Raw genomic sequence first — 25,924 nt, 5'->3', positions numbered from 1 at the left:
TGCTGTTGGGACCGAAAATGAGTGTCCGTGTCCACGTTTTGCAGGTGTCCGTTTAAGGGGGGGCAAATATAGAAGGAAAACACTCCGTGCCGAGCAAATGTGTCCGTACATGTCAGGTGTCCGCTCACGCCGGGGGCCGTACATTGCAGGGACTGCTGTATGTTAGGATTTGCACCATATAAATGCAATCATTATCAAAATTAGTATTATTATTTACTAATTATACTCACAGCCTGGCGTGTAGAGCAGAATTATTAATATTATTTAATCATGCTCACAGCCTGGCGTGTAGAGCAGAATTATTAATATTATTTAATCATGCTCACAGCCTGGCGTGTAGAGCAGAACCTCGACGGTCTTTCTCTCGCGCTGTCCATGGTTAGGGTCGACACGATGCTGCAGGGCTTGGGACGTGTCCTGCGGCAGTTGGTGTCGACCCTCTGCTATGTAGGCCGAGAAGTAGCACATGCTTTCTGCCGACTGCGTCAGGTTCTCATGATGGGCCGTGTTCTCGTCCATCCCGCTGAAATGTGATCAAGGAACGTTTTGATGCAGGTGCGTGTGCAAGTGTAAACGCACACAAACACAGACACAGCGACACTGACACTGACACAGACACACCCCAATCCACACAAACACACATGCACACATACACACACCCCAATCCACACACACACACACACGCACACACACACACACATACCCCAATCCACACACACACACAACTACTCCCAACACTTATCCCCTCACACACATCCACCCACACCCACACTTACCCTATTCCCCCCACCCCCGCCCACTCACCTGGATCTCCAACACAAACCACACACACATACTTACCCAGATCCCATCCCCCATTTACACACATACACACACACACCACACACCCATTTTCACACCTTTTCCCTCACAGACCTGCGAATGATATGGCGTCTACACACACACATGTATACTTACCCAGATCCCCATCCCCCATTTACACATACACACACCACACACACACACACACCACCACCATCTCCACACCTCTTCCCTTACAGACCTGCGAATGATGGCGTCCACCAGCAAGACATTCTGCTCGGCCTGTCCAATGGCGCTGAAGTCTTTGGTCGCCTCGGCAACCATTTTCCCCGCTCGCATCTCTTCCACCAGCATGGCCCAACAGTTGCGTTCCTCCTTCAGCCAGGCAGTGAACCGTATCTTGCCGTCTGGAATGGAAACAGTTCAACTGACACGGCTGTTCCAAAAGCTTCATTTCTGCCTCCTTAGCTGCAGGCAGGCTGAGCTATTTTTAGCATCCTTTCCACCATTACCAACATCTGCGTTTCACAGTGGCCTGTGATAGCAGCGAAGCCCTTGTTCGCGTAACCTATTTCTTTCCGGCACAACTAACAGTATGCTTTGCCAGAAATAGCAACCTTTCGGAGCCATAGTGCGTATCGGCACATTACTTCTTCTGACTTGCCTTCCGCCTTCGGAACGAAATCCAGCCATTCCCACTTCCAGGAATACCTGGATTCTTTGACACTGAATGGCTGACCACGTTCAACAATGTCGCTTCGAGACATTATTTCAAGTCTAGAGCTACAAAACAACGGCACCAAGCATGCACGCGCGATGCCAGAGGATGTGCGTGCTCAAGCAAACTGTCAAACCGATTGAGAATTGAACCGAACGGCGCACAAAACAAAACCTGGGACTGTTTGGGTTTACCGTTTGGGAATAACAGGTTTTTGCATTTCGGCGTACACCAAATCGAGTTCCGCGTACTGGAGATGTTATTTCGGCGTAAAGTACACCGAACGGCTTACAATGCTAGGCCCTGAATATCCTAACCAAATCAAACGTCTCATTATAGGTTACCTGCAATATAGTGACACTTTTGGCTGGTCCTATTGGTGTACCACTGTGCCATTATCATACCTCTCTTATCCCCTCAAATTGGCATACGGCTGCCTAAATGGCGGGGTAAAACCGATCATACATGTCAATACCCACTCATGGAAAAAACACGAGTGTACATGGGAGTTTCATGAACAAAAAAGAAGAACAAAAGAAAAATGCTGGCCTTATTAGTGTCCTTTCACCACAGGTACCACTGTACAGCCCTCAAAGTCCAACAAATGGTGTACTAGCCTTTGGCTAGTGATTCTGAACATTTACTAGCCAGATAGCAAAATTTATCCCCGAGTACGCTAGTACTTGGGCTCAGCAGACTTTAATTGTGTGTCTGTCTGTCTGTGTGTCTTTCTCCACTTAACAGCTTATTGCTGGGAAACTACTGGGCGCAGTTCGTTCAAAAGTTGATACACTAACTTGATAATAGGTCCGATTGATCGTATTAAAACTTCATAATGTTACCTGGGACCTAAATGTGAAATAAACCACAAAAACGACTTGGCCGTAGGAGGAGTTCACACCGGCGGGGCAACACGCAGCCATTGAGCTGATAGAACAGCCGAACGCGTCACACAAAAATACGTCAGGACAAAGTTACACGCAAAGCGAAAGAGATTTTGATGTCATTTACTTTTGTTCGGAATTTTCTGTCTGTTCCTAGCTTGTCAGTGAAGACCTGACGTGAGTAAGCTTACCCAAAACGTCTTTGTTCTCTATTCACATTGCAGCTGTGAAATAATCAGTCTTGTGTCTCGGTCGTGTAGGTACAGAGTTTGCTTCTGCAATCATTGTGTTTGTGTTGATGACGGCTTCATAAGACAAAATAATAAGCGAATCTATCGCGAGGAAGACGTTTATGTACAAATCACCGAACCCAACCCATTTTTTGTGTGCATTTTTCTGAAGAATAAACTGCATGTGGTTAATTTCATCCGTTTAATGCTTGTCGAAACGAGCCATAAGGCTTTAGAATAAAAGATTTCACGGATTGCTTGGCCATCTGATCACAGATGAGGTCGCAGTTTGTAGGTTGAATCTATGAATCGGCCAGAGATAGATCTGCATTTCTGGTCAGAAACCAACATTCACACCACAGACATTCCAAACATTTATATTTATTGAGCGAGCCAGTCTGAAGAGTACTCGGGTCCAGCGCGAGCGTTTTTTATTAGCCAAACCAACAATTTGTTTCAGCAACATTTCTACTCCCCAGTTAGATGTTTCTACTCGCTATGGTGAGTAAAATACTCGCCACTTTCAGGCCTGCAGTAGCAAACTACACTCTCTTACGGATGTCACTGATAACCAGAGCGTCAACAGCGTTGAGGAAGGAATGGATCTGCGCGATGATACTAGGACACCTGCAACGTAGAGACACGTTTGGCTGGTCTTATTGGTGTACTTTCATCACAGGTACCACTGTACCTTTCTTCTTCTTCAGCGTTCCAGAATTTTCTGGTTACGTGTGAGCTCGTTTGCCCATTTGGGTTCCCCACACTTACTCTGAGAGCATAGTCAGCTCACTCCGCTTTCGTTGAGTAGGTATGCTGGGTATAATCCACCGAACTCCGACATGGATTACAGGATCTTTTCCGTGCGCACTTGGTCTTGTGCTTGCATGTACACACGAAGGGGGTTAAGTCACTAAGCAGGTCTGCACATAAGTTGACCTGGGAGATCGGAAAAATCTCCACTCTTAACACACCAGGCGGCAGCGACCGGGATTCGAACTCACGACCTCCCGATTAGGAGGCCGACGTCTTACCACCACGCCCGTCACCACTGTACCAAACTACAGACTCTACCCGATATCGCTGATGACCAGAGCGTCAACAGCGTAAAGAAAGGAATGGATCTGAAGCTTCTCGATAAAAAGGACACCTGCATTGTAGGGACATTTTTGGCTGGTCCTACTGGTGTCCTTTCATCACAGGTACCACTGTACCAAACTCTCTTACCGGCATCACTGATGACCAGAGCGTCAACGGCGTTGAGGAAGGAATGGATCTGAAGTTTCTCCACATGTGCGATGTTCCTCAGTTTGACAACCTCCTTGACAGTGTTGGGGCCGTCCTTCAAAAAGAAGATCCTGTGCACAAAACAAAACGAAAAACTAATAAACTTTTGGAAGTACAGTGCAACCTCCTACTAAAACATCTGAAAACCCGTGCAAAAAAACAAGATACAAAAGTACTGTGGAATGTTCCTTTAAAGTGACAACATCGCGAACAGCATTCTGGTGGCGTCCTGTGCAGCAACAAAAAGAAAACAAACAAAACCCCTCAGAAGTACAGTGCAACCTGCTTCTGAGACCTCCAAAAAACTCTGTGCAAAAAACTTTCAGAAGCCCTCCTTTTCACGACCCTGTTTTCTCAGATGTTCTGTTCATAACCTCTGTAAATTTACCCCAATTTTAAAACTAAAACCTTTTTAAAACCTGATTTTATCAGATTTTTGGAGGTCTTAAAAAAAGGGGGGGGGGTGAGTACGTTCCACTGTACTGTCCATTTAAAAAACCCTGATTTTCTCAGAATTTTAGAGGTTTTAAGAGGGGGGTACGTTCCACTGCACTGCAAACGCTGACACATACACACACACACTCACCTCTTATCAGTCAAGGCTATCCTGCCGTTGCCAAAGTCCGTCTTGATGAGGGCAGAGACACGCAGAAGATCCTCGTCAGTTCTGAGGTAGCCCTCCGGCACAGCCAGTTTGCTGTACTGCTTTTCATTCTCGTCGTACGCAAGGCTCACCATCTCCAGGGTGTAGGGGTCAACAACTGTGTGATGACAGTGAACATTATACATTATTTCTATTTTTGACCAAATTCAGACAGGCAGACGTGCAGATAGACAGACGCAGACAGACAGACGCAGAGACATATGCAAACAGACAGACGCAGACAGACAGACGTGCAGACAGATCACAAACAGACAGACAGACAGACAGACAGACAGACAGACAGACAGACAGACAGACAGACAGACGCGCAGGCAGATTGAAATGCGCAGGCAGACGTCCGCAAGGCTCACCATCTCCAGCATGTCGGGGTCCACAACTGTGTGATGACAGTGAACATTATACGTTACACAGGCTCGCCTCGATGTCAGAACACCCCCGTGTGCACGCATGTGCACGATAAAGAACCCAGAGAAAAACAACTAGACTTACATGCAGGTCTGTCACGATGGCACAGAGCGTGACAGAGAAAAACAAGACTTACATGCGGGTCTGTCACAATGGCACAGAGGTATAAAGATGAACAGCAAGACTTACATGCGGGTCTGTCACGGTGGCACAGAGCGTGAAAGAGGCGCTGAATGGTATCGTAGTCTGTCGCCATCTCCAGGAGTGAGACCGTCTCCACAAACTCCTCCAGGCCTGTCAACAAAAGGATTACGTAAAATAATAACATGACATATAAAAACTGTAATGTGAACGCAAAGATTAGAAAGAGCATACAGCTGCCAGACCCTATAACAAACATGACACTGTCCCCACAAACTACTCCAGACCTGTTGACACAGTGATGAAGTCTTCTTCTTCTTCTTCTTCTTCTTCTGCGTCCAATTTCAAAGTGATGAAGTCAAATTAAACAATAATAATTAAACCTTTGTAACCTTGCAAGTGCGTAAAACACTAAAATTACCAATTGGAGGAAAAGCCAGTCAAAGAGGGGTGATCGAGTTTGGACTAAATCTTCTTCTTCTTTTTCTTCGTTCATGGGCTGAAACTTCCACGTTCACTCATGTTTTTGCACAAACAATGTACGCCAATTCCTAGCTACACACCAAAGTTCAGCTCAATCGACCCATAAGTACCAGAGATACAATCTAAGTTGGGCAGACAGACGAACAGAGAAACAGAATCAGACAGAGCAATGTCTATTGAGGTCTAACGAATGACGTCTCACAACGTGCGCGGTCGTCCTTGGTGGTCAAGAAAGCCGCCGCAATCATTGCGCAGACGACACTTCTAAACCGCCAATATTTCTTGCGCGCATCACGTGCTCCACATAAATCGGCCGGAAACGAAGCAATTGGGAAACCTGGATACACTGCCATATAAGGCGGTGTAAAAAAAAGAGGAGAGAAAAACTGCTGTTAAAAAGTAACACATGAGCAAGCACGCAGGCTTGTTCACCCAGGCTTACGAGTACGTATAAATGCAGGGGCGGATCCAAGGGGGGTGTCTGGGGTTTCGGGAACCCCCCCCCACCCTCTAGCATAAAACAAAAATTTAAGAAGAGAAATTTTGTTTATAAAAATTGAAAAGAAAATAAAGACAAAACTGATGGCTCAGATTGCACCAGATTGCTCCATTTTCCTTGATTTTCCCATGCCCCCGGACCCCCCTAGGAGCCAGCCTTTGTCTTCTAAATGTCGGTTTTGGAAAGTAGTTGGGTAATTTGCTGGCTCAGGTTGCACCAGATCGGTCGATTTTTCTTGTTTTGATCCAAATTTGTGTTCTTAAATATACTTTTTGGAAGGTGTATTAGGGGAAGTTTCTTGGCTCAGATTGCTCTATTTTTGCGCCCTCAACTAAACGCTTTGCATCGTTGAATTGTCCCTAAAAGAAATTTGGAAACCCCCCCCTTAAAAATGATGTAATCCGCCCCTGAAATGCCTCCACACACGTGATATATGCAACTGAATGTGCAAGACATAGAGAAACAGACGGGGAGGTAATGGCAGGGGAGGTAATGGCAGGGGAGGTAATGGCAGGGGACCACATTCATATCATCATTCTCTCTGTTTTTACATGTCTATCATCAGTCATGCACACACACACAGACAGACAGACACACAGACACACACACACACACACACACACATACCCACACACTACACACACACACACGCACACACACACACACACCACACACACGCACACACTACACACACAGACACACACACACACACACGCACCACACACACGCACACACTACACGCACACACACACACACCACATACACGCACACACACAAACACACACACACACACACACACCACGCACACACCACACACATGCACACACTACACGCACACACACCACATACACACACACACACAAACACACACACACACACACACACACACGCACATGCATGCACACACACACACACACACACACACACACCCCACACACACACACCACTCACTGAGATCGTGCTCTGGAATGGTGACAGTGTCAACAAAACCTCTTCTCCTGATCAGGTTCTCGCTTCCTATCACCAGCTCCTGAATATGGTTAACTCCCTTGCGTCGCAGGATTTCCTCCCTTTCCGACTCCGGAATGGTGGCCAGAAGATCTCGACACAACCTAACAACAAATTAGCTCAAGGATTTAGAGGATAAAGTACAGAAGGTAATGATTCTGTCTTCATAGGATATGTGAATTCCCAATATTGATGAAAATGGGGGGTATCCACGTCCATACGCATACATACACACACATACAAACACAAGTACATGCACAAAACAGTCAAACACACAAACAAACACACACACAAACCCTCCCTCACACACACACACACCCCCCCCCCCCCCCACACAGCTTCCCCATCCACTTTCTCCCCCCCCCCTCCCCCCCAACTCGCTATTCCCCCACCCCCCCCCCCCCCCCCCCCCCTCAGATACACACCACGCTGAACAAATCACAAAACTTACTCCACAGGGAGCAGACGTGAGTAGGCCGACTGGATGGACAGCAGGTCATCTAGCGCCTTCATGGTGGACGACTGTGCCGCATAGAACACTCCACGCAGGTAAAGGTAGTTGGCTCGGATCTGGGGGTCACGGCATGTCTGGAGGTACACACAAACACACAGGGATTTCTCATTTGAGATCTTATAAAGTTTTCTGGTAGGAACAGGTAGTTGGTTCCAATCTGGGGGTCACGGCATGTCTTGAGGTACACACAAACACACAGGGATTTCTCATTTGAGATCTTTTCATGTAGGAACAGGTAGTTGGTTCCAATCTGGGGGTCACGGCATGTCTGGAGGACACACAAACACACAGGGATTTCTCATTTGAGATCTTATAAAGTAATCTCTTTTTCTGCATCTGAGGGTCACGGCATTTCTGAAGGGAAACACAAATACAAAAGCTAGTAACGAGGGGGCATAGCTAATAAAACATCGTGTACAGGTAGTTGGCTCGGATCTAGGGATCATGGCATTTTTTAAGCGAAGTACAAACACACGAGCCAGAGAGGAGGTGGGATAGCTCAGAAAAAAACTCCTGGTTACTAAAGGGTCACAGCATTTCTGGAAGGAAACACAAACACACAAGCCAGTGAGGAGGGGGGATATAAGCTCATACATACAGGTAGCAGATACAGACTCACTCATTAACAGACACAGGAATTTCTCATCTGAGATCTAAATAAAGTATTCCATTTCTCTGTATCCGAGGGCCATGGCATTGCTGAAGGTAATCATGGACACAGATGCCAGTGGAGAGGAGAGTTAACTCAGTGTGAACCAAGTCTTTTTCTGGTTTCAAAACCAGTTCGCCACTATCGGCATTCCGGTTCTACCCTTGGTTTAATGAGGATATAGAACTCCCACACTCAACTCTGTGCAGACTCTTTTCAGCGTTGAAACAGCCCTTACCTGTATTTACCGGCTGTATTGACAGCTCTCTGTGTGCCCTTGATGAATAAATGAATACACCACACTTAACACATTGTTTTCGTTGTTGTTCTTCTTCTACTTTTGTCGTTTCTTTAAGATTTCTTGCCCGTGAAGCAGTTTCTTTTTATTGTTTTATTTTTTCCATTACTTTATTGTCCTATAGCTGGGAAATTCGGGTCGCTTCCTTCCAGTGGAAAGCTAGCAGCAACAGAGTCGCGCTACCCAGGTGTCTGCGTTGTTTAGGTGTAATCAGCCACCTGCATTTATGGCAGAATTATTTCTTTATTTGGTGTTTTATGTCGTTTTCAACCACGAAGGTTATATCGCGACGGGGGAAGGGGGAAGATGGGAATTAGAGCCACTTGTCAATTGTTTCTTGTTCACACAAGAAGGGCAAAGCCCATACGACTCACATGCTTTACACATTTTTCCTACCAAAATACATGTGACCTTGACCCAAGGTCAAGGTCATCCAAGGTCATGCAACACAAAGCTGTTAATTCAAGACATAGGAAGTACAATGGTGCTTATTGGCTCTTTCTACCATGAGATATGGTCACTTTTAGTGGTTCACTACCTTATTTTGGTCACATTTCATAAGGGTCAAAGTGACCTTGACCTTGATCATATGTGACCAAATGTGTCTCATGATGAAAGCATAACATGTGCCCCACATAATTTTTAAGTTTGAAACAGTTATTTTCCATAGTTCAGGGTCAAGGTCACTTCAAAATATGTATACAATCCAACTTTGAAGAGCTCCTGTGACCTTGACCTTGACGCAAGGTAAACCAAACTGGTATCAAAAGATGGGGCTTACTTTGCCCTATATATCATATATAGGTGAGGTATTGAATCTCAAAAACTTCAGAGAAAATGGGAAAAATGTGAAAAATAGCTGTTTTTTAGGCAACATTTATGGCCCCTGCGACCACGTATGCTATGTATGTTTTTTGGGGCCTTGTCATCATACACCATCTTGCCAAATTTGGTACTGATAGACTGAATAGTGTCCAAGAAATATCCAACGTTAAAGTTTTCCGGACGTCCGGACGGACGGACGTCCGGACGGACGGACGGACGGACGGACGACTTGGGTGAGTACATAGACTCACTTTTGCTTCGCATGTGAGTCAAAAAGCACTAATCAAAAATTTGCTCCAGGGGCTTGCAACGTAGTACAATATATTACCTTACTGGGAGAATGCAAGTTTCCAGTACAAACCTCCCTCCTCCCTCCTCCTCTTTTTAGGCCGCTGCGCCCACCAGTCCCGTCGCATATATAGCCAACTTGGCTCCTGCGACGTACTATACCAGAACCAGAACCAGAAGGACTTAACATTTCTTACATACTGCTTGACTAAAATCTTTTCAAAAATTGACTATATTCTATACAAGAAACACGATTCGAACCCGTGACCCTAGGATCACAAGTCCAGTGCTCTACCAACTGAGCTACCAGGCCCCCAACGTTGGACTTCAGCTACAGGCAGCGAAAGGGCTAAACAAAAGCAATCATAATCACCTCCAGAGACTTGCTGAGTTGAGCGATACACGTCCTGACGTACGCCTTGGGGTCATTGAGCGTGGGAAGACGGAAATACTCAAACTCTCGCGGGGTCAAGGTGGTGGTGGAAAACGTCGAGATGGACACCTGCTTTCGTAACGGTTTGCGGAATTGCCTGCTGTTAACGCAAGCAAGCAGAGTATCAAGAATTAAAAGACAGAAAAGGTAAGTTTATGGAATGTTTGATTCAGACATAACAAAGTAAAATAAGTATGCAAGTATCAAATACAGTGGAACCCCCGTTTTAAGACCTAAAAAAATCTGAGAAAACCACGCTTTAAAGACCGGCACGGTTGGCCTAGTGGTAAGGCGTCTGCCCCGTGATCGGGAGGTCGTGGGTTTGAACCGCGGCCGGGTCATACCTACGACTTTAAAATTGGCAATCTAGTGGCTGCTCCGCCTGGCGTCTGGCATTATGGGGTTAGTGCTAGGACTGGTTGGTCCGGTGTCAGAATAATGTGACTGGGTGAGACATGAAGCCTGTGCTGCGACTTCTGTCTTGTGTGTGGCGCACGTTAAATGTCAAAGCAGCACCGCCCTGATATGGCCCTTCGTGGTCGGCTGGGCGTTAAACAAACAAACAAACAAACATGCTTTAAAGAATCTTAAAATATGGGTACATTTACAGAGGATTTGAACAGAAGGTCTGAGAAAAGAGGGTCTTAACACTTTCTACCCCACCTATGTTGACCAAGGTTTTTTTTAGCCAAGACCAGCTGTGCGGCAGCAGGTCACTCAGGATTGTAGTAACTGTGTAGCAACTGTGTATTAACACGATGGAATGTAGGCGTTAGATCGACGTTACAGGAAGCGACTGAAGTGACTGTGTGTACGGATGTATCCGTACCAGGGAGACAATGAGTTAAAAGAGAGGAAGTCTGAAATATGGGATCTTAAAAGGGGGGTTCCACTGCACAAGAAAGGCAAGTTTATGGAAAATGTTTAATTCAGAAAAAAAACAGTGAAACTGCCTTCTAAATAAAACTGAACTACCTGCTGTAAATGTAAGCATGCAAGTTTCACGAATCAAAAAGCAAGACAGGCAAGTTTATGGAATGTTTATGGAATGTTTATGGAAAGTTTATGGAATGTTTATGGAATAATTATGGAATGTTTATGGAATGTTTATGGAACGCAATTGCTATTTAAATAATAATAATAATAATAATAATGATAATAATAAATCACTTTTTCAGACCTGATTTTCTCAGATTTTGGAGGTCATAAAAAGGAGGATTTACAGTACATTAGTTCCACAAAGGGGTTGGGGGAAATATCTTACCTAATTTTGCTCCTGCTGTTGACAGCAGCAGTGTCCACCAAGCCGCCGGCTTTCTTTGCCCAGGGGCGCGTCTTCATTTCGTACTCGGACCAGTAGTCCACACGCTTGTTCAGCCGCTCCTCTATGAATGTCTTGAACATGTCCGTCGCAAGCACCTGTCAATACAGTTCAGTAACAACAAGGTAAAGATAAGAAAGGTATGTTGTTGGAAAGTTTCATTATTGACAAAACAAAACGTTACGCAGCCCTGGTCGCAACCACCTGTCAATACAGTCCAATAACAACAAGGTAAAGGTAAGAAAGGTATGTTGTTGGAAAGTTTCATTTTTGACAAAACGTTACGTTACGTTCACAGATATATCAACCCAGCGGTCTTTTAAGCCCACAGACAAAAAATAATAAGAAAAAATTTAACAAAACAAAACTGAAAGTCCAACAAAAGGTGTACTCGCCTTTGGCTAGTGATTCTGAAAATGTACTATCCAGAAAGCAAAATTTACTAGCCAAATAAACAATTTTGTGAGCAGCTTTACATTAGTTTACTCACATTTGGCAAGTAGATGAACATATCTACTCGCCAGTTACATGTTTCTACTCTTTCTTTCTTTCTTTCTTTATTTGGTGTTTAACGTCGTTTTCAACCACGAAGGTTATATCGCGACGAGGGAAAGGGGGGAGATGGGATAGGGGAAAGGGGGGAGATGGGATAGAGCCACTTGTTAAGTGTTTCTTGTTCACAAAAGCACTAATCAAAAAATTGCTCCAGGGGCTTGCAACGTAGTACAATATATGACCTTACTGGGAGAATGCAAGTTTCCAGTACAAAGGACTAAACATTTCTTACATACTGCTTGACTAAAATCTTTACAAACATTGACTATATTCTATACAAGAACCACTAAACAAGGGTAAAAGGAGAAACATAATCCGTTAGTCGCCTCTTACGACATGCGGGGTGCAGAGAAATAAGGATGTGGAAAAGAAGACTTTTGGTAAGTGAAATAAAGGTGATGGATCCAGTCAGATAGAAATAAGACAACAAGAAAAGAATTGGAAAACTGCAAGGAATAGTAGGGAGAGTTTTCTTGGAGGGAAATATAGGTGAAAGGACTGGTAAGGCAGAAATAAGACAAAAGAAGAGAAGTAAAGGGGTGGGGTAGCTCTGTGGAAACATTCCCGCCGCGTGAAGGCGACCCCATGGGAGCATGTTTCTACTCGCCATGGCCAGTTAAATACTTGCCACTCTCAGACCTGTTACATTCACAGATATTACATCGACCCAGTGGTCTTTTAAGTTCACAGATAAACAACTTCTTCTTCTTCTTCTGCGTTCATGTGCTAAAACTCCCATGTACACTCGTGTTTTTGCACGAGTGGAATTTTACGTGTATGACCGTTTTTACTCCGCCATTAAGGCAGCCATACGCCGCTTTCGGAGGAAGCATGCTGGGTATTTTCGTGTTTCTATAACCCACCGAACTCTGACATGGATTACAGGATCTTTTCCGTGCGCACTTGGTCTTGTGCTTGCGTGTACACACGAAGGGGGTTAAGTCACTAGCAGGTCTGCACATAAGTTGACCTGGGAGATCGGAAAAATCTCCATTCTTAACCCACCAGGCGGCAGCGACCGGGATTCGAACTCACGACCTCCCGATTAGGAGGCCGACGTCTTACCGCCCCGCCACTGCGCCCGTCTAGATAAACAACAATTAGACAAAACTTATCTTGACAAAATGTTCAGCCGCTTGCAGGGAAGACACAAGCGAATGAAGGTAAGGGAGACCCATAACCATTTTCTGGTCATAAGGGAGGAGGATGTTGAAGATGCCGAGTGAACACAGAAAGGAAAGAAACTTGCATAAGTTTTGCACAGCTATATCGTTAAAAACAACAACCTGAACTACTCCGGTCTGTCCCTCAGAGTACAGTACCCAGCAAAAGAAACGCAACTCATGACACCCAGCTGTATAAACCCAGTCCCCCAGCAGAGACACATTCCGCCATCCAGACCATTCAGACATGCATCACTGATGTTAAATCTTGGATGGTTGATAACAAACTTAAGCTGAATGATGATAAGACTGAAGTCTTACTGTGCAAAAAGAAGAACACTACATTTTCCTCTCCCCAACCTGTTTCTGTTCAAATAGGCAACACCGACATTCTTTTCTCACCATCAGCTAGAAACCTTGGATTCACCCTTTCATCTGACATGACCCTTAACAAACATATATCTTTAGTCTGTAGAGCAGCTTATTTTGAGCTTCGTAAGATCAGCACCATTCGCCACACACTCTCCTCTCAAACAACTAACACTCTTGTCTGTGCCTTTGTTCTTTCTAAACTTGACTACTGCAACTCTCTTCTCTCTGGCTGTCCTCTGTACCTCCTGCATAAACTACAAAAAGTCCAAAACTCGGCAGCACGCCTCATTCTCAAAGCACGAAAACGAGATCACGCAACACCACTTCTTCACACACTGCACTGGTTACCTATTCAAGCCCGCATTGACTACAAACTGTCTACCCTCTGCTTTAACTTCTTTTCTGGTTCGTCTCCTGCTTACTTCTCTGAACTCCTCACTGTCTATTCTCCAGCAAGACAACTCCGTGCCTCTTCTGACTGTCGCATCCTTACCATTCCACACACCAAAACCAAAACATACGGACAACGCACTTTTACTTTCTGCGCACCCACACAATGGAATTCTCTCCCCTTCCACATCCGCCACTCTCAGTCACCCCAAGCATTCAAACGAGCACTTAAAACGCACCTCTTCAGGAAATACAACCCCTGATTTTGTTTTCTCAGTCCATCAGTAGGCTACATGTAGTGTTATTTGTTGTTTTAGTGATTTTTCACCACCTATTTTATTCATGTTTTTATTACTTAGTTAGTGGAAGAATCTTTTGTAATGTATGTTTGAAGGTGTATGCTTTTAATTAAGCGTTGTTGACTATGAATGTAGATGTAAATGCTTGTATAACTGTGTTTTAATTTTAGTGTTATTTGTTGTTTTAGTGATTTTTCACTACCTATTTTATTCATGTTTTTATTATTTAGTTAGTGGAAGAATCTTTTGTAATGTATCTTTGATGGTGTATGCTTTTAATTAAGCGTTGTTGACTATGAATGTAAATGTAAATGCTTGTATAACTGTGTTTTAATTTTAAATGTGTCAAGCGCAAAGAGCATAATTCTAAAGTTATGATGTTGCGCTATATAAATGCTCATTTATTATTATTATTATTATTATTATTATTATTATTTGCGCCCACTGTTGCAAGTGATTGTTCGTAATTTTCAAATGGTAAAATATGAACCAGATAGTGGGCGCGAATGAGTTGCGTTTCTTTTGCCGGGTACTGTACACTCACAACCTGAACTACTCCCGTCTGTCCCTCAGAGTACACTCACACTCACAACTTACACGCAGCCAATCCACCCACCTCATGTTATGAATATTCACTGTTGTAACGTTCTCACAAACATTCTCAAATGATAAACCGGCCAATAAACCTTTTCGGCATCTGAGCAGCTCTCGCAAGATATCTGTTATGCTTTGAAAGTAGCAAGAACTACGAGCTTTTTGGCATTGGCAGCTGTCGAGAGATATCTGTTATGCTTTGAAAGTAGCAAGAACTACGAGCTTTTGGCTTCGCAGCTGTCGCGAGATAACCATACAACATGTCATTGCTATGCTTTGAAGTTTGCGAGAGCTTGCGAGAACTTGGAAAACCGATAGGGTCTATTGCTGTATTAATGTCTTAGCTAGTCTCAGCTTGCTATAACAAAAACTCTTTATGCATAAAAGTCGCTTGTTCATTTCAATGCTTGTTATTCCCTCAGGTGCCAGGAGTCTGTTTGCACATAACTCTCACTTACTCTGTTGCACAAGTCATATGTAATTTAAAGCGCTTACTTCCCTTTATTTTTCAGATTTTTTTTTTAAAAAGGCCAAAAAAGGCCAAAAAAGGCACAAAAACATGCAATACAACCAAGCAAATGTGTTAGCTGATTAAAATCTTCTCTAAGTTACCTTCTCATAGAACGGTCTGTCTGGAGCATTAACGCTGTCCATGAAAGTCTGTTTGTTGAACTGCCGTAACTCCACACGAAGAACTGTCATTACACCTCTGCAAGTAACAATTAAAATATTACATGTGAATGAAAACGATCGCCTGAAGAGACGGGCGCAGTGGCGTGGTGGTAAGACGTCGGCCTCCTAACCTGCTAGTGACTTATCCCCCTTCGTGTGTACACGCAAGCACAAGACCAAGTGCGCACGGAAAAGATCCTGTAATCCATGTGAGAGTTCGGGTGGGTTATGGAAACACGAAAATACCCAGCATGCCAACTCAATGAAAGCGGAGTGAAGCTGACTATGCTCTCAGAGTATAGTTTGGGGAACCCAAATGGGCAAAAGAGCTCACACGTTACCAGAAAATTCTGGAACGCTGAAGAAGAAGAAGAAGATCGCATGAAGCACAAGAATCACCTTTGAAGGTCAATTCAGTCAAGCAGGGTTGACATTTTTGAGCTCAATTAATAGCCCTATATAAACTGCTATGGGTACAGAATACAGAATACAGACAATTTATTGCCCAAGTTTGGGAATTTGTTTTGACACGCGGTTATCACTCCATTCACTCTAGCCAAGCACACCCAACATACGCAGCTATAAAACATAAATAAATAACTGTATTGGTGAGTACAGTATTCCTTTGTTTTTTAACTTTATAAACAGGCATGAAAACTGAAAAAAAAAAAAATACTGAAAACAAAATTCGAAGGCGCGTAGTGCCAAGTTTCGCAGGCGCGTAGCGCCAAGTTTCGCAGGCGCGAAGCGCCAAGACTTGTAGGGGGGTCCGGGGGCATGCCCCCCCGGAAAATTTTTTGTTCAAGGGTGCAATTTGGTGCAATCTGGGGCTATCTGAGCCTTAAAATTGGATTCAAACATGGCCCCAAAACTATTTTACTATAACTATGACTAGGGAAAAAAAAAAAAAAAAAAAAATTAAAAAAAAAAAAAAGGAAAAATACTGAAAATAAAACAAAATACGGTTTATTTTTTTCAAAAATACGGAAAATACGGAGAATTTTCATGCCTGATAAATAAATTCAACGACATCAATTACAAAATTGTTGAAATTACTTATGTTTTATAGCTGCGGTAGGAACAAAATTATTACCAATAGGTTTTCTGCCCCCTTACCTAAACAAGTTGACCATAAGCTCTAGGAAAGCAAAGCACACACCACACACACACACACACACACACACACACACACACACACACACACACACACAATAATACGTTTTCTGCCCCCTTACCTAAACAAGTTGACCATGAGCTCGAGGAAAGCAAAACTGATCTCCGTGTTGAACTGTAGACACTTCTTCATGCGGAACGTCCTCTCCTGCTCTATGTCGTAATAGAAAGGCCTGAAAGTACACGTAAAATGATGGATACAATTTGATGTGTATATGTAAAGTGCATGTAGAAGTGCTTGCAATCTAAACATAGGGTGTGCCTGTTTGTATTCATGTATATATTATTGACGCCTATATAACCCAGAATCAACTTCTGAACGGGCGGGGATGTAGCTCAGTCGGTAGCGCGCTGGATTTGTATCCAGTTGGCCACTGTCAGCGTGAGTTTGTCCCCACGTTCGGCGAGAGATTTATTTCTCAGAGTCAACGACAATGACACACACTACAGACAAGAAGTTAGCAGCTTTGTGGACTGGTGCGACGAGAATTACCTGGACTTGAACACAGGAAAAACTAAAGAAATGATTTTTGACACTAGAAGAAAAAAGGTAGCACACAAGCCTATCGTGATAGCTGGTGTTGAAGTCGAACAGGTTGAAAGCTATCGCTACCTAGGTGTAGTGATCGACAACAAGCTGTCTTGGCATGCCAACACTGACCAAATCTTGAAGAAAGCGCACACGCGAATGTACTGTCTAAGGAAGCTTAGATCGTTCTCTGTTCGTAATGACATCCTGCAAATGTTCTATCTGTCCACTGTTGGTAGCGTGTTGACATATGCATGTGTGTGCTGGGGGGGTAACCTTAGTAAACAGGATAGTGACAGGCTAGAAAAGCTAGTCAAGAAGGCTGGATCTGTTGTAGGCAGGAAACAAGAGACCATTGAATCAGTTTGCCAGAGACGACTGACTGACCGACTGACCTCAATTTTGGCTGACGAGACACACCCACTGAAACCTGAATTTGACTCTCGACGCATTGACAGGAGTGGTAGACTGAGGGCTATGGTTGCTAGAACGTCACGTTTCCGCAATTCTTTTGTTCCCAGAGCTATCCATGCTTTCAACCAATCACATGTTAGAGGCCTCTATCATGTTTCTCTGTCATAATTATTACTGTACTCTGTTGCTGGGTTATCTGTAATGTATGTATTTTTAGTAACTGTATTACCGTAGCCCAAATGTGCGGTGTTCTAGTCGACATGTGGTGCTTTGTAAACCTTGTGTGCGCGTGGATGTGGAGGTGGACTCTTGGACGTCTTTTTGTTATTGGAATTATGGTTTTTGTTAAATTGTATTGCTGTTGCTGTTGTTGTGTGAGTGAGTTGTGAGTTGGCAGACTTGACTTGACGGATGACTGTTTGCGTTAGTGAGACTGTGTTTAGTATGCATTCTTATTCTTTTGATTGGAAATGAGTATTGTTACAACATAATAAAAAGGCTTATACTAGTGATTACTGTGTGTGATACATGAAATGTGATATGAATGCTGTTTTTATATTTAGTCAAGTTTTGACTAAATATTTTAACATCGAGGGGGAATCGAGACGAGGGTCGTGGTGTATGTGTGTCTGTCTGTCTGTGCGTGTGTGTGTGTGTGTGTGTGTGTAGAGCGATTCAGACTAAACTACTGGACCGATCTTTATGAAATTTGACATGAGAGTTCCTGGGTATGAAATCCCCGAACGTTTTTTTCATTTTTTTGATAAATGTCTTTGATGACGTCATATCCGGCTTTTCGTGAAAGTTGAGGCGGCACTGTCACGCCCTCATTTTTCAACCAAATTGGTTGAAATTTTGGTCAAGTAATCTTCGACGAAGCCCGGACTTCGGTATTGCATTTCAGCTTGGTGGCTTAAAAATTAATTAATGACTTTGGTCATTAAAAATCGGAAAATTGTAAAAAAAAAATAAAAATTTATAAAACGATCCAAATTTACGTTCATTTTATTCTCCATCATTTGCTGATTCCAAAAACATATAAATATGTTATATTCGGATTAAAAACAAGCTCTGAAAATTAAATATATAAAAATTATTATCAAAATTAAATTGTCCAAATCAATTTAAAACCACTTTCATCTTATTTCTTGTCGGTTCCTGATTCCAAAAACATATAGATATGATATGTTTGGATTAAAAACACGCTCAGAAAGTTAAAACAAAGAGAGGTACAGAAAAGCGTGCTATCCTTCTTAGCGCAACTACTACCCCGCTCTTCTTGTCAACTTCACTGCCTTTGCCATGAGCGGTGGACTGACGATGCTACGAGTATACGGTCTTGCTGAAAAATGGCATTGCGTTCAGTTTCATTCTGTGAGTTCGACAGCTACTTGACTAAATATTGTATTTTCGCTTTACGCGACTTGTTATATGTTATACTCTTACTTTCTCCCAAGCGCAAGACAAATTCTTCTATGAAAATTGAAGCCAATAAAATTTGAGTTGAGTTGAGTTGAGTTGATAATTTCCATATGGATTAATAAATTTGAGTTGAGTTGAGTTGAGTTGAGTTGTGTGCAGACTCTCCTCGGTGTTCGAACACCCCCGTGTGTACACGCAAGCACAAGACCAAGTGCGCACGAAAAAGATCCTGTAATCCATGTCAGAGTTCGGTGGGTTATAGAAACACGAAAATACCCAGCATGCTTCCTCTGAAAACGGTGTATGGCTGCCTAAATGGCGGGGTAAAAACGATCATACACGTAAAATTCCACTCGTGCAAAAAACACGAGTGTACGTGGGAGTTTCAGCCCACGAACGCAGAAGAAGAAGACCCAGAATCAACTTCTGAACACCCCTGTGTGCATGCATGTGCACCATAAAAATCCCAAAAGTGAAAGTCTCAGAGCTTGGAAAAACAAAAACATGCATGCAGGAAAAAGATTTTGTTTAAAAGAGTCTAGTCCTATAGTTACATGTACTGTGCGGCAGCTCATTTCCCCCAGTGAGAAAGCAGCCCGAATACACATCAAGGGCAACCTCACAGGACGATATTATTATTATTATTATTGTGATCATTTTTTTATGCGCCTAATCTAGATATAGCCCTAGGCGCTTACATATTAATTTCTGCCGTTTGAAATGGAATTTTTTACAGACAGACAGACAAACAGACATTTTTTACACACAATATATAACACATTCACATCGGCCAGTAAAGCTCAGTAGCCTATTAGGCGAGCATTCACCTTTCACGACCTTTATTCCAAGTCAAACGGATATGATACCAATACCAGAACAGTGAACCCCCCCCCCCCCCCTTTTAACACCCCCCCACACCCCCCCCCCCCCAATTTAGGACTTAACTCTCTCCCTTTTCAATCAATCAGTACAGTTCTAAGCGCAGGAATTTTTTATTTTTTTTATTTATTTTTTTTATTTTATGCAATTTATATCGCGCACATATTCAAGGCGCAGGGATTTATTTATGCCGTGTGAGATGGAATTTTTTTACACAATACTTCACGCATTCACATCGGCCAGCAGATCGCAGCCATTTCGGCGCATATCCTACTTTTCACGGCCTATTATTCCAAGTCACACCGGTATTTTTGTGGACATTTTTATCTATGTCTATACAATTTTGCCAGGAAAGACCCTTTTGTCAATCGTGGGATCTTTAACGTGCACACCCCAATGTAGTGTACACGAAGGGACCTCGGTTTTTCGTCTCATCCGAAAGACTAGCACTTGAACCCACCACCTAGGTTAGGAAAGGGGGGAGAAAATTGCTAACGCCCTGACCCAGGGTCGAACTCGCAACCTTTCGCTTCCGAGCGCAAGTGCGTTACCACTCGGCATCCCCAGTCCTTTTAATAAACTGTTTTTCCAGTTGTTCCATTCATAACCTCTGTAAATTTCAAGACTCCCTCTTTTGGAAGGCCTGATTTTCTCAACATTTTGTAGGTCTTTAAAGTGGGTTTCACTGTACCAATCTCACGTTCTCTCAGCCCTCACCTCTGCACGTCAAACAGCTCAAGCTGGAAGCGAACTCTTTTGCAGATTTTCTTGAAGAGCGTGGCCGATTCCTGAGGAATGTCAGGGATTGTCTCCCTGTCCAGGAAGTTGATGACGCTGCTTCGTCGCTGAATGGTGGACGACTCGGAGATGACAGTGATGGTGCCATCATCAATGTTCACCACCACCAAGCCGTCAATCTGAAACAAGACTTGATTACAACCTAGTGCAATGTGTTAGTAATATTTCCTGGTTTGAGGTTAATACGTTCTAACATAACAAAATATAGTGTGCTAGCTCTTCCAATTGCTCACAGCTTGGGCGCATGCGTGCGTGTGTTTATGTTTGTGTGTGTGTGTGTGTGTGTGTGTGTGTGTGTGTGTGTGTGTGTGTGTGTGTGTGTGTGTGTGTGTGTGTGACCTTGACCCTTACCTGTTCGACAACGTCCAGGTGTCGAGTGTGACAGCCCATCATGAACGTCCCGGGGGCCTCCATGAGTTCCAGCGATGACGCCGACAGGATCGGCACGTACGTGTACCGCCAGCGAAACGGCAGGATGAAATACAGGAAACACTGGGAGAAAAACACCGGCAACATGCAGTGGTTATTATTATCCAATTTTGTTATTCCTCCGAAAACGGCGTATGGCTGCCTAAATGGCGGGGTAAAAAACGGTCATACACGTAAAATTCCACTCGTGCAAAAAACACGAGTGTACGTGGGAGTTTCAGCCCACGAACGCAGAAGAAGACAGAAGAAGATCCAATTTTGTTGTATAGACAATGCTACATTAAAACACCATTTGCTATGCTGAAATATCCACACAAAAATTAATTGCTACACTTGATGTTTCACAAGGGTTGCCAGGTCTGCAATAGAGAAATGGAAAGAAAAAAGAAAACAGTTGCACGGCTAGGATTCGAACCCACGACTTTCTGCTTGAGAGGTCTGTGTCTCATCCACTAGGCCATTGCACCCGTCTTAGCACACTCGGGGGCCGAGTAGCTCAGTGGGTACAGCTCTTGACTTGCGATCCTAGGGTCAAGGGGGCCGAGTAGCTCAGTGGGTACAGCTCTTGACTTGCGATCCTAGAGTCACGGGTTCCAATCCCCACTGGGAGAGACACGGGTCAACTTTATGTGCAGACTCACAGACGGTATCCATGTCCCACCCCTGTGGCACGTAAAAGACCTCGGTCATTCTCCCATAAGAGCAGGTGGCTGATGACACCTGAACACGCACACACCTGGGGAGCGCGACTCTTGTTGCTGCTAGCTTTCCACTGGGAGGAAGCGACCCAAATTTTCCAGCATTGGGATAGTAAAGTAAAGTAAAGTAAATGTAATACCTCCATGACCGTGGTGAGCAGAGCATAGTTGCTGGACACGAAGACGATCCGCTGCTCCATCAGAACGGCGGAGATGATGCGCAAGACGTCATCGGCATGGAAACACAGGAAGACGAGGTGGAGGGGGATGTCGTTGACGGGTTTCTCGGGACACTCAGCAGGGAATAGGAACACCGACAGGTTGTACACGCTCATTTCCTGTCGAAAAAGCAAAAATTTCCGAACCACAAGGCGCATTGTTGTAAATGTAATAGTTGTTACAGTAGAACCCCCCTTTTAAGACCCCCCTTTTAAGACCCCCCTTTTAAGACCCCCCTTTTAAGACCCCCCGATTCAAGGCTCCCTCCTTTTTAAGGCCTGGTTTTCTCAGATTTTCTGTTCATAACCTCTGTGGGCGGGGATGTAGCTCAGTCGGTAGCGTGCTGGATTTGTATCCAGTTGGCCGCTGTCAGCGTGAGTTCGTCCCCACGTTCGGCGAGAGATTTATTTCTCAGAGTCAACTTTCTGTGCAGACTCTCCTCGGTGTCCAAACACCCCCGTGTGTACACGCAAGCACAAGACCAAGTGCGCACGAAAAAAGATCCTGTAATCCATGTCAGAGTTCGGTGGGTTATAGAAACACAAAAATACCCAGCATGCTTCCTCCGAAAACGGCGTATGGCTGCCTAAATGGCGGGATAAAAAACGGTCATACACGTAAAATTCCACTCGTGCAAAAAAAAACACGAGTGTACGTGGGAGTTTGAGCCCACGAACGCAGAAGAAGAAGAAGAATAACCTCTGTAAAACTACCCCCATTGTAAAACTACCCCCATTGTAAAACTACCCTCATTGTAAAACTACCCCCATTGTAAAACTACCCCATTGTAAAACTACCCCCATTGTAAAACTACCCCCATTGTAAAACTACCCCATTGTAAAACTACCCCCATTGTAAAACTACCCCCATTGTAAAACTACCCCCATTTTAAGACTTCCTCCATTTTAAGACCCAATTTTCTCAGATTTTCAGAGGTCTCAAAGTAAAAGGGAGGTTCTACTGTATCCCCACTTTCAAGGTCAAAACTAAGAAAAATTCACACAATAGACGCTTCCTGTGTATTGGCCGCAAGTCAAAGGAAGTTAACAGAGAGAAATACATTTTCTCCCCGATGTGCGGTGAAATCAAAGAGTCTGCATTCTGAGAGCTGTTTGACCTTGTGACCTCATTTTGACCTTGTGACCTCATTTTGACCTTGCGGCCTCATTTTGACCTTGTGACCTCATTTTGACCTTGTGACCTCATAGTTGTCTCAATCTGTTATAATCAAAAAAGTTAATAATACATTTTCATTTGATTAAAATACTTATCCAACTCACCATTTCAGCGTCTTAGCAGTTTGACTAAGGTCAATGATGTGAGTTGGAGTACTAGTAAGAATATGTAATTTAATTGTCAATTTTTTGCTAAAAAAGCAAACAATGCGTTGTCTGTTTAAAAAAAGTGGCAAGTGCGACAATGCCTACCACTACAACACTTCCAGCGGGAGGGGCAGGGGTCATGGTCATGGTGTAGGTGAAGTCTTTGACAAAGGTGAACATCTCCTCCATGTCTCGTTCCACATGGCCGATCATGCTGCAACAAGCACACTGCATTTGCAAAGACACAATACACACACACCAAACCAAACAGTCAGATTTTGTCAAAGCATTTTCTGGCAAGAATATATAGAGTGTAACCCCTACACGCACACACATCCACCCACTCACACACACACACACACACACACACACACGATACACATGTTATACACCCCAGGGTTGTAGTGTAGTAGACTATTTTCTTTGTTCTCAGGAACTAATCAAGGATGTAATACATATGAAAGTAAAAGATTTAACTGTATATTCAGATCATTGTCCTTTAGAACTAAGAATTCGAATTCCGTTCAAAAACAAAAATGCCAATGTTCAACCTAACATCAATTGTAAACATAATAAATGTTCAATTAATAACCAAGGAAAAGCAGAAGATATAATATATCAGTGGGACAGCAATTCACAAGTTAAATTCAAACAGGAGTTAGACACACGAGACATGAAACATTTACTTCAGAACATAAACTACGAAATTGAAACAATGCATACATGTGAAGAGAAATATTACTCAGACGAGTGTGTTAACAATTTAACAGACAAAATAACAGCAATGCTAAACACGGCTGCAAAACAATGCTTGAACAAGAAAATCAAGAACCGCAATTTTACGAAAAAGAATAGAAAACATAAAAAATGGTTCGATAGTGACTGTTTTTTACAAAGGAGAGAATTAAAATCATTATTAAATGCTCTAAATAGATACCCTTATGATGTAAATTTATGTCAGAAATACTACTCAAAAAGAAAAAAATACAAAGCAGTTTTAAAGAAAAAGAAAAGGATTTTTAAAGATAATTTAGTAAAGAAATTGAATGACGAATTTAATAACGATCCAAGTGCTATGTGGAAAACTCTAAAAGATTTAAAGACGATGGGTGAAGTCAATACAACTAAAAAATGTGCAATCAATCCAATGAAATGGATTGATCATTTAGAGAAATTGATAGGAACAGAAACTAAAGTTTCTGATGAAAGAAAATACATAGTAAATGAGGAATTAAAGAAGATGCATACACATTGTTATACATCTATTTTAGATGACCCCATAACAGAGAAAGAATTAAAAAAGAATGTAAAACGTTGAAAAATAAGAAGTCATCCGGAAAAGATAGAATAACCAATGAAATAATAAAAGCAAGTTTAGATCATATGACTAAAATATTAGTTAATCTATTCAACATTATTCTTACAAGTGGTAACTATCCCACAGAATGGAAGACTGGAATAAGTGTACCATTGCATAAAAAAGGAGATCCAATGAATCCGAGTAACTATAGAGGAATCACTCTTAGTAGTAATTTGGGAAAATTGTTTTGTAAAATCATAAATTCAAGAATCAACAACTTTTTAGAAAAAAAGAATATTTTGATAAAAGAACAAGCTGGGTTTCGAAAAGGATACCGAACGATGGATCAAATATTTATTCTGAAGAAAATTGTAGACGATATTATCAATACTAAAAATGGTAGATTATATGGATGTTTCGTAGATTTTCAAAAAGCTTTTGATAACGTTTGGCATGATGCACTTTTACTTAAGATATACAAAACCTGCATAAGAGGTAAATGCTACAATATAATCAAAAACATGTATATTAATACAAAGATATGCACACAAATGCAAGGTGGATATTCACCAGATGTATTGGTTAAAAAAGGAGTACATCAAGGAAATACATTAAGCCCAACTCTTTTTAATATTTTCATTAATGATATAACAGATGGAATGCCTGACGTTGATTCGCCATACATTAACCAGAATACAAAAATAACGTGTCTGCTGTATGCAGATGATCTAGTACTTCTTTCAAAATCAAAAATAGAATTACAAAATAAGTTAGATTATCTAAATAACTATTGCCTACAGTGGGGTTTAAAAATTAACATAGAAAAAACAAAAATTATAGTATTTTGTCATATAAATCCAAAAATGCACACAATATTTAAATGTGGAACTGATGTAATCAAAGTAACAGATCAATATAAATATTTAGGGGTCATATTCAACAAGAATGGAAATTTTGATACAGCTCAAGATCATTTAAGTAAACAAGGTAATAAAGCAGCACATTCCCTCCGCAGAATTTTCAGCAATCAAAACGTGCAAATAGACACAATGATACATTTATTTGATTCACTTGTAAATCCGATATTAACATATGGCGCTGAAATCTGGTATCCGTTTACGTTTAATAATAAAATAAAACAAACAAATACTGATCATTTCTTTGGATCATGTTTATCTAGCAAAAATCCTCATGAATTTGTTTATATCAAATTTTGTCGATTCCTTCTTGGAGTTCATAGAAAAGCTATGT

At 42.6% G+C, this 25,924-nt stretch overlaps 1 protein-coding gene across 1 annotated transcript in view; it reads right to left on the bottom strand.

The window, feature by feature from the left end:
- Positions 1-25,924, bottom strand: part of LOC138980439 (DENN domain-containing protein 3-like) — a 52,922-nt gene that overhangs the window by 13,314 nt on the left and 13,684 nt on the right. Inside the window, exons 7-21 of the mRNA XM_070353320.1 lie at positions 23,479-23,587; positions 21,973-22,170; positions 21,057-21,197; positions 20,625-20,824; positions 16,726-16,836; positions 15,431-15,527; positions 11,389-11,543; positions 10,065-10,224; positions 7,569-7,705; positions 7,061-7,221; positions 5,176-5,280; positions 4,504-4,678; positions 3,858-3,988; positions 1,043-1,208; positions 318-523 (exon numbers count right to left, since the gene is read on the bottom strand). Of these exons, the coding sequence (XP_070209421.1) occupies positions 318-523; positions 1,043-1,208; positions 3,858-3,988; positions 4,504-4,678; positions 5,176-5,280; positions 7,061-7,221; positions 7,569-7,705; positions 10,065-10,224; positions 11,389-11,543; positions 15,431-15,527; positions 16,726-16,836; positions 20,625-20,824; positions 21,057-21,197; positions 21,973-22,170; positions 23,479-23,587 (2,252 nt within the window). The remainder of the gene's footprint in view (positions 1-317; positions 524-1,042; positions 1,209-3,857; positions 3,989-4,503; positions 4,679-5,175; positions 5,281-7,060; positions 7,222-7,568; positions 7,706-10,064; positions 10,225-11,388; positions 11,544-15,430; positions 15,528-16,725; positions 16,837-20,624; positions 20,825-21,056; positions 21,198-21,972; positions 22,171-23,478; positions 23,588-25,924) is intronic.

This window comes from Littorina saxatilis, linkage group LG11 (genome assembly GCF_037325665.1).
Source record: "Littorina saxatilis isolate snail1 linkage group LG11, US_GU_Lsax_2.0, whole genome shotgun sequence".
Lineage (NCBI taxonomy): Eukaryota > Metazoa > Mollusca > Gastropoda > Littorinimorpha > Littorinidae > Littorina > Littorina saxatilis.
Note: the sequence above shows the minus strand (reverse complement) of the source record. Positions and strands in the feature narration are given on the sequence as shown.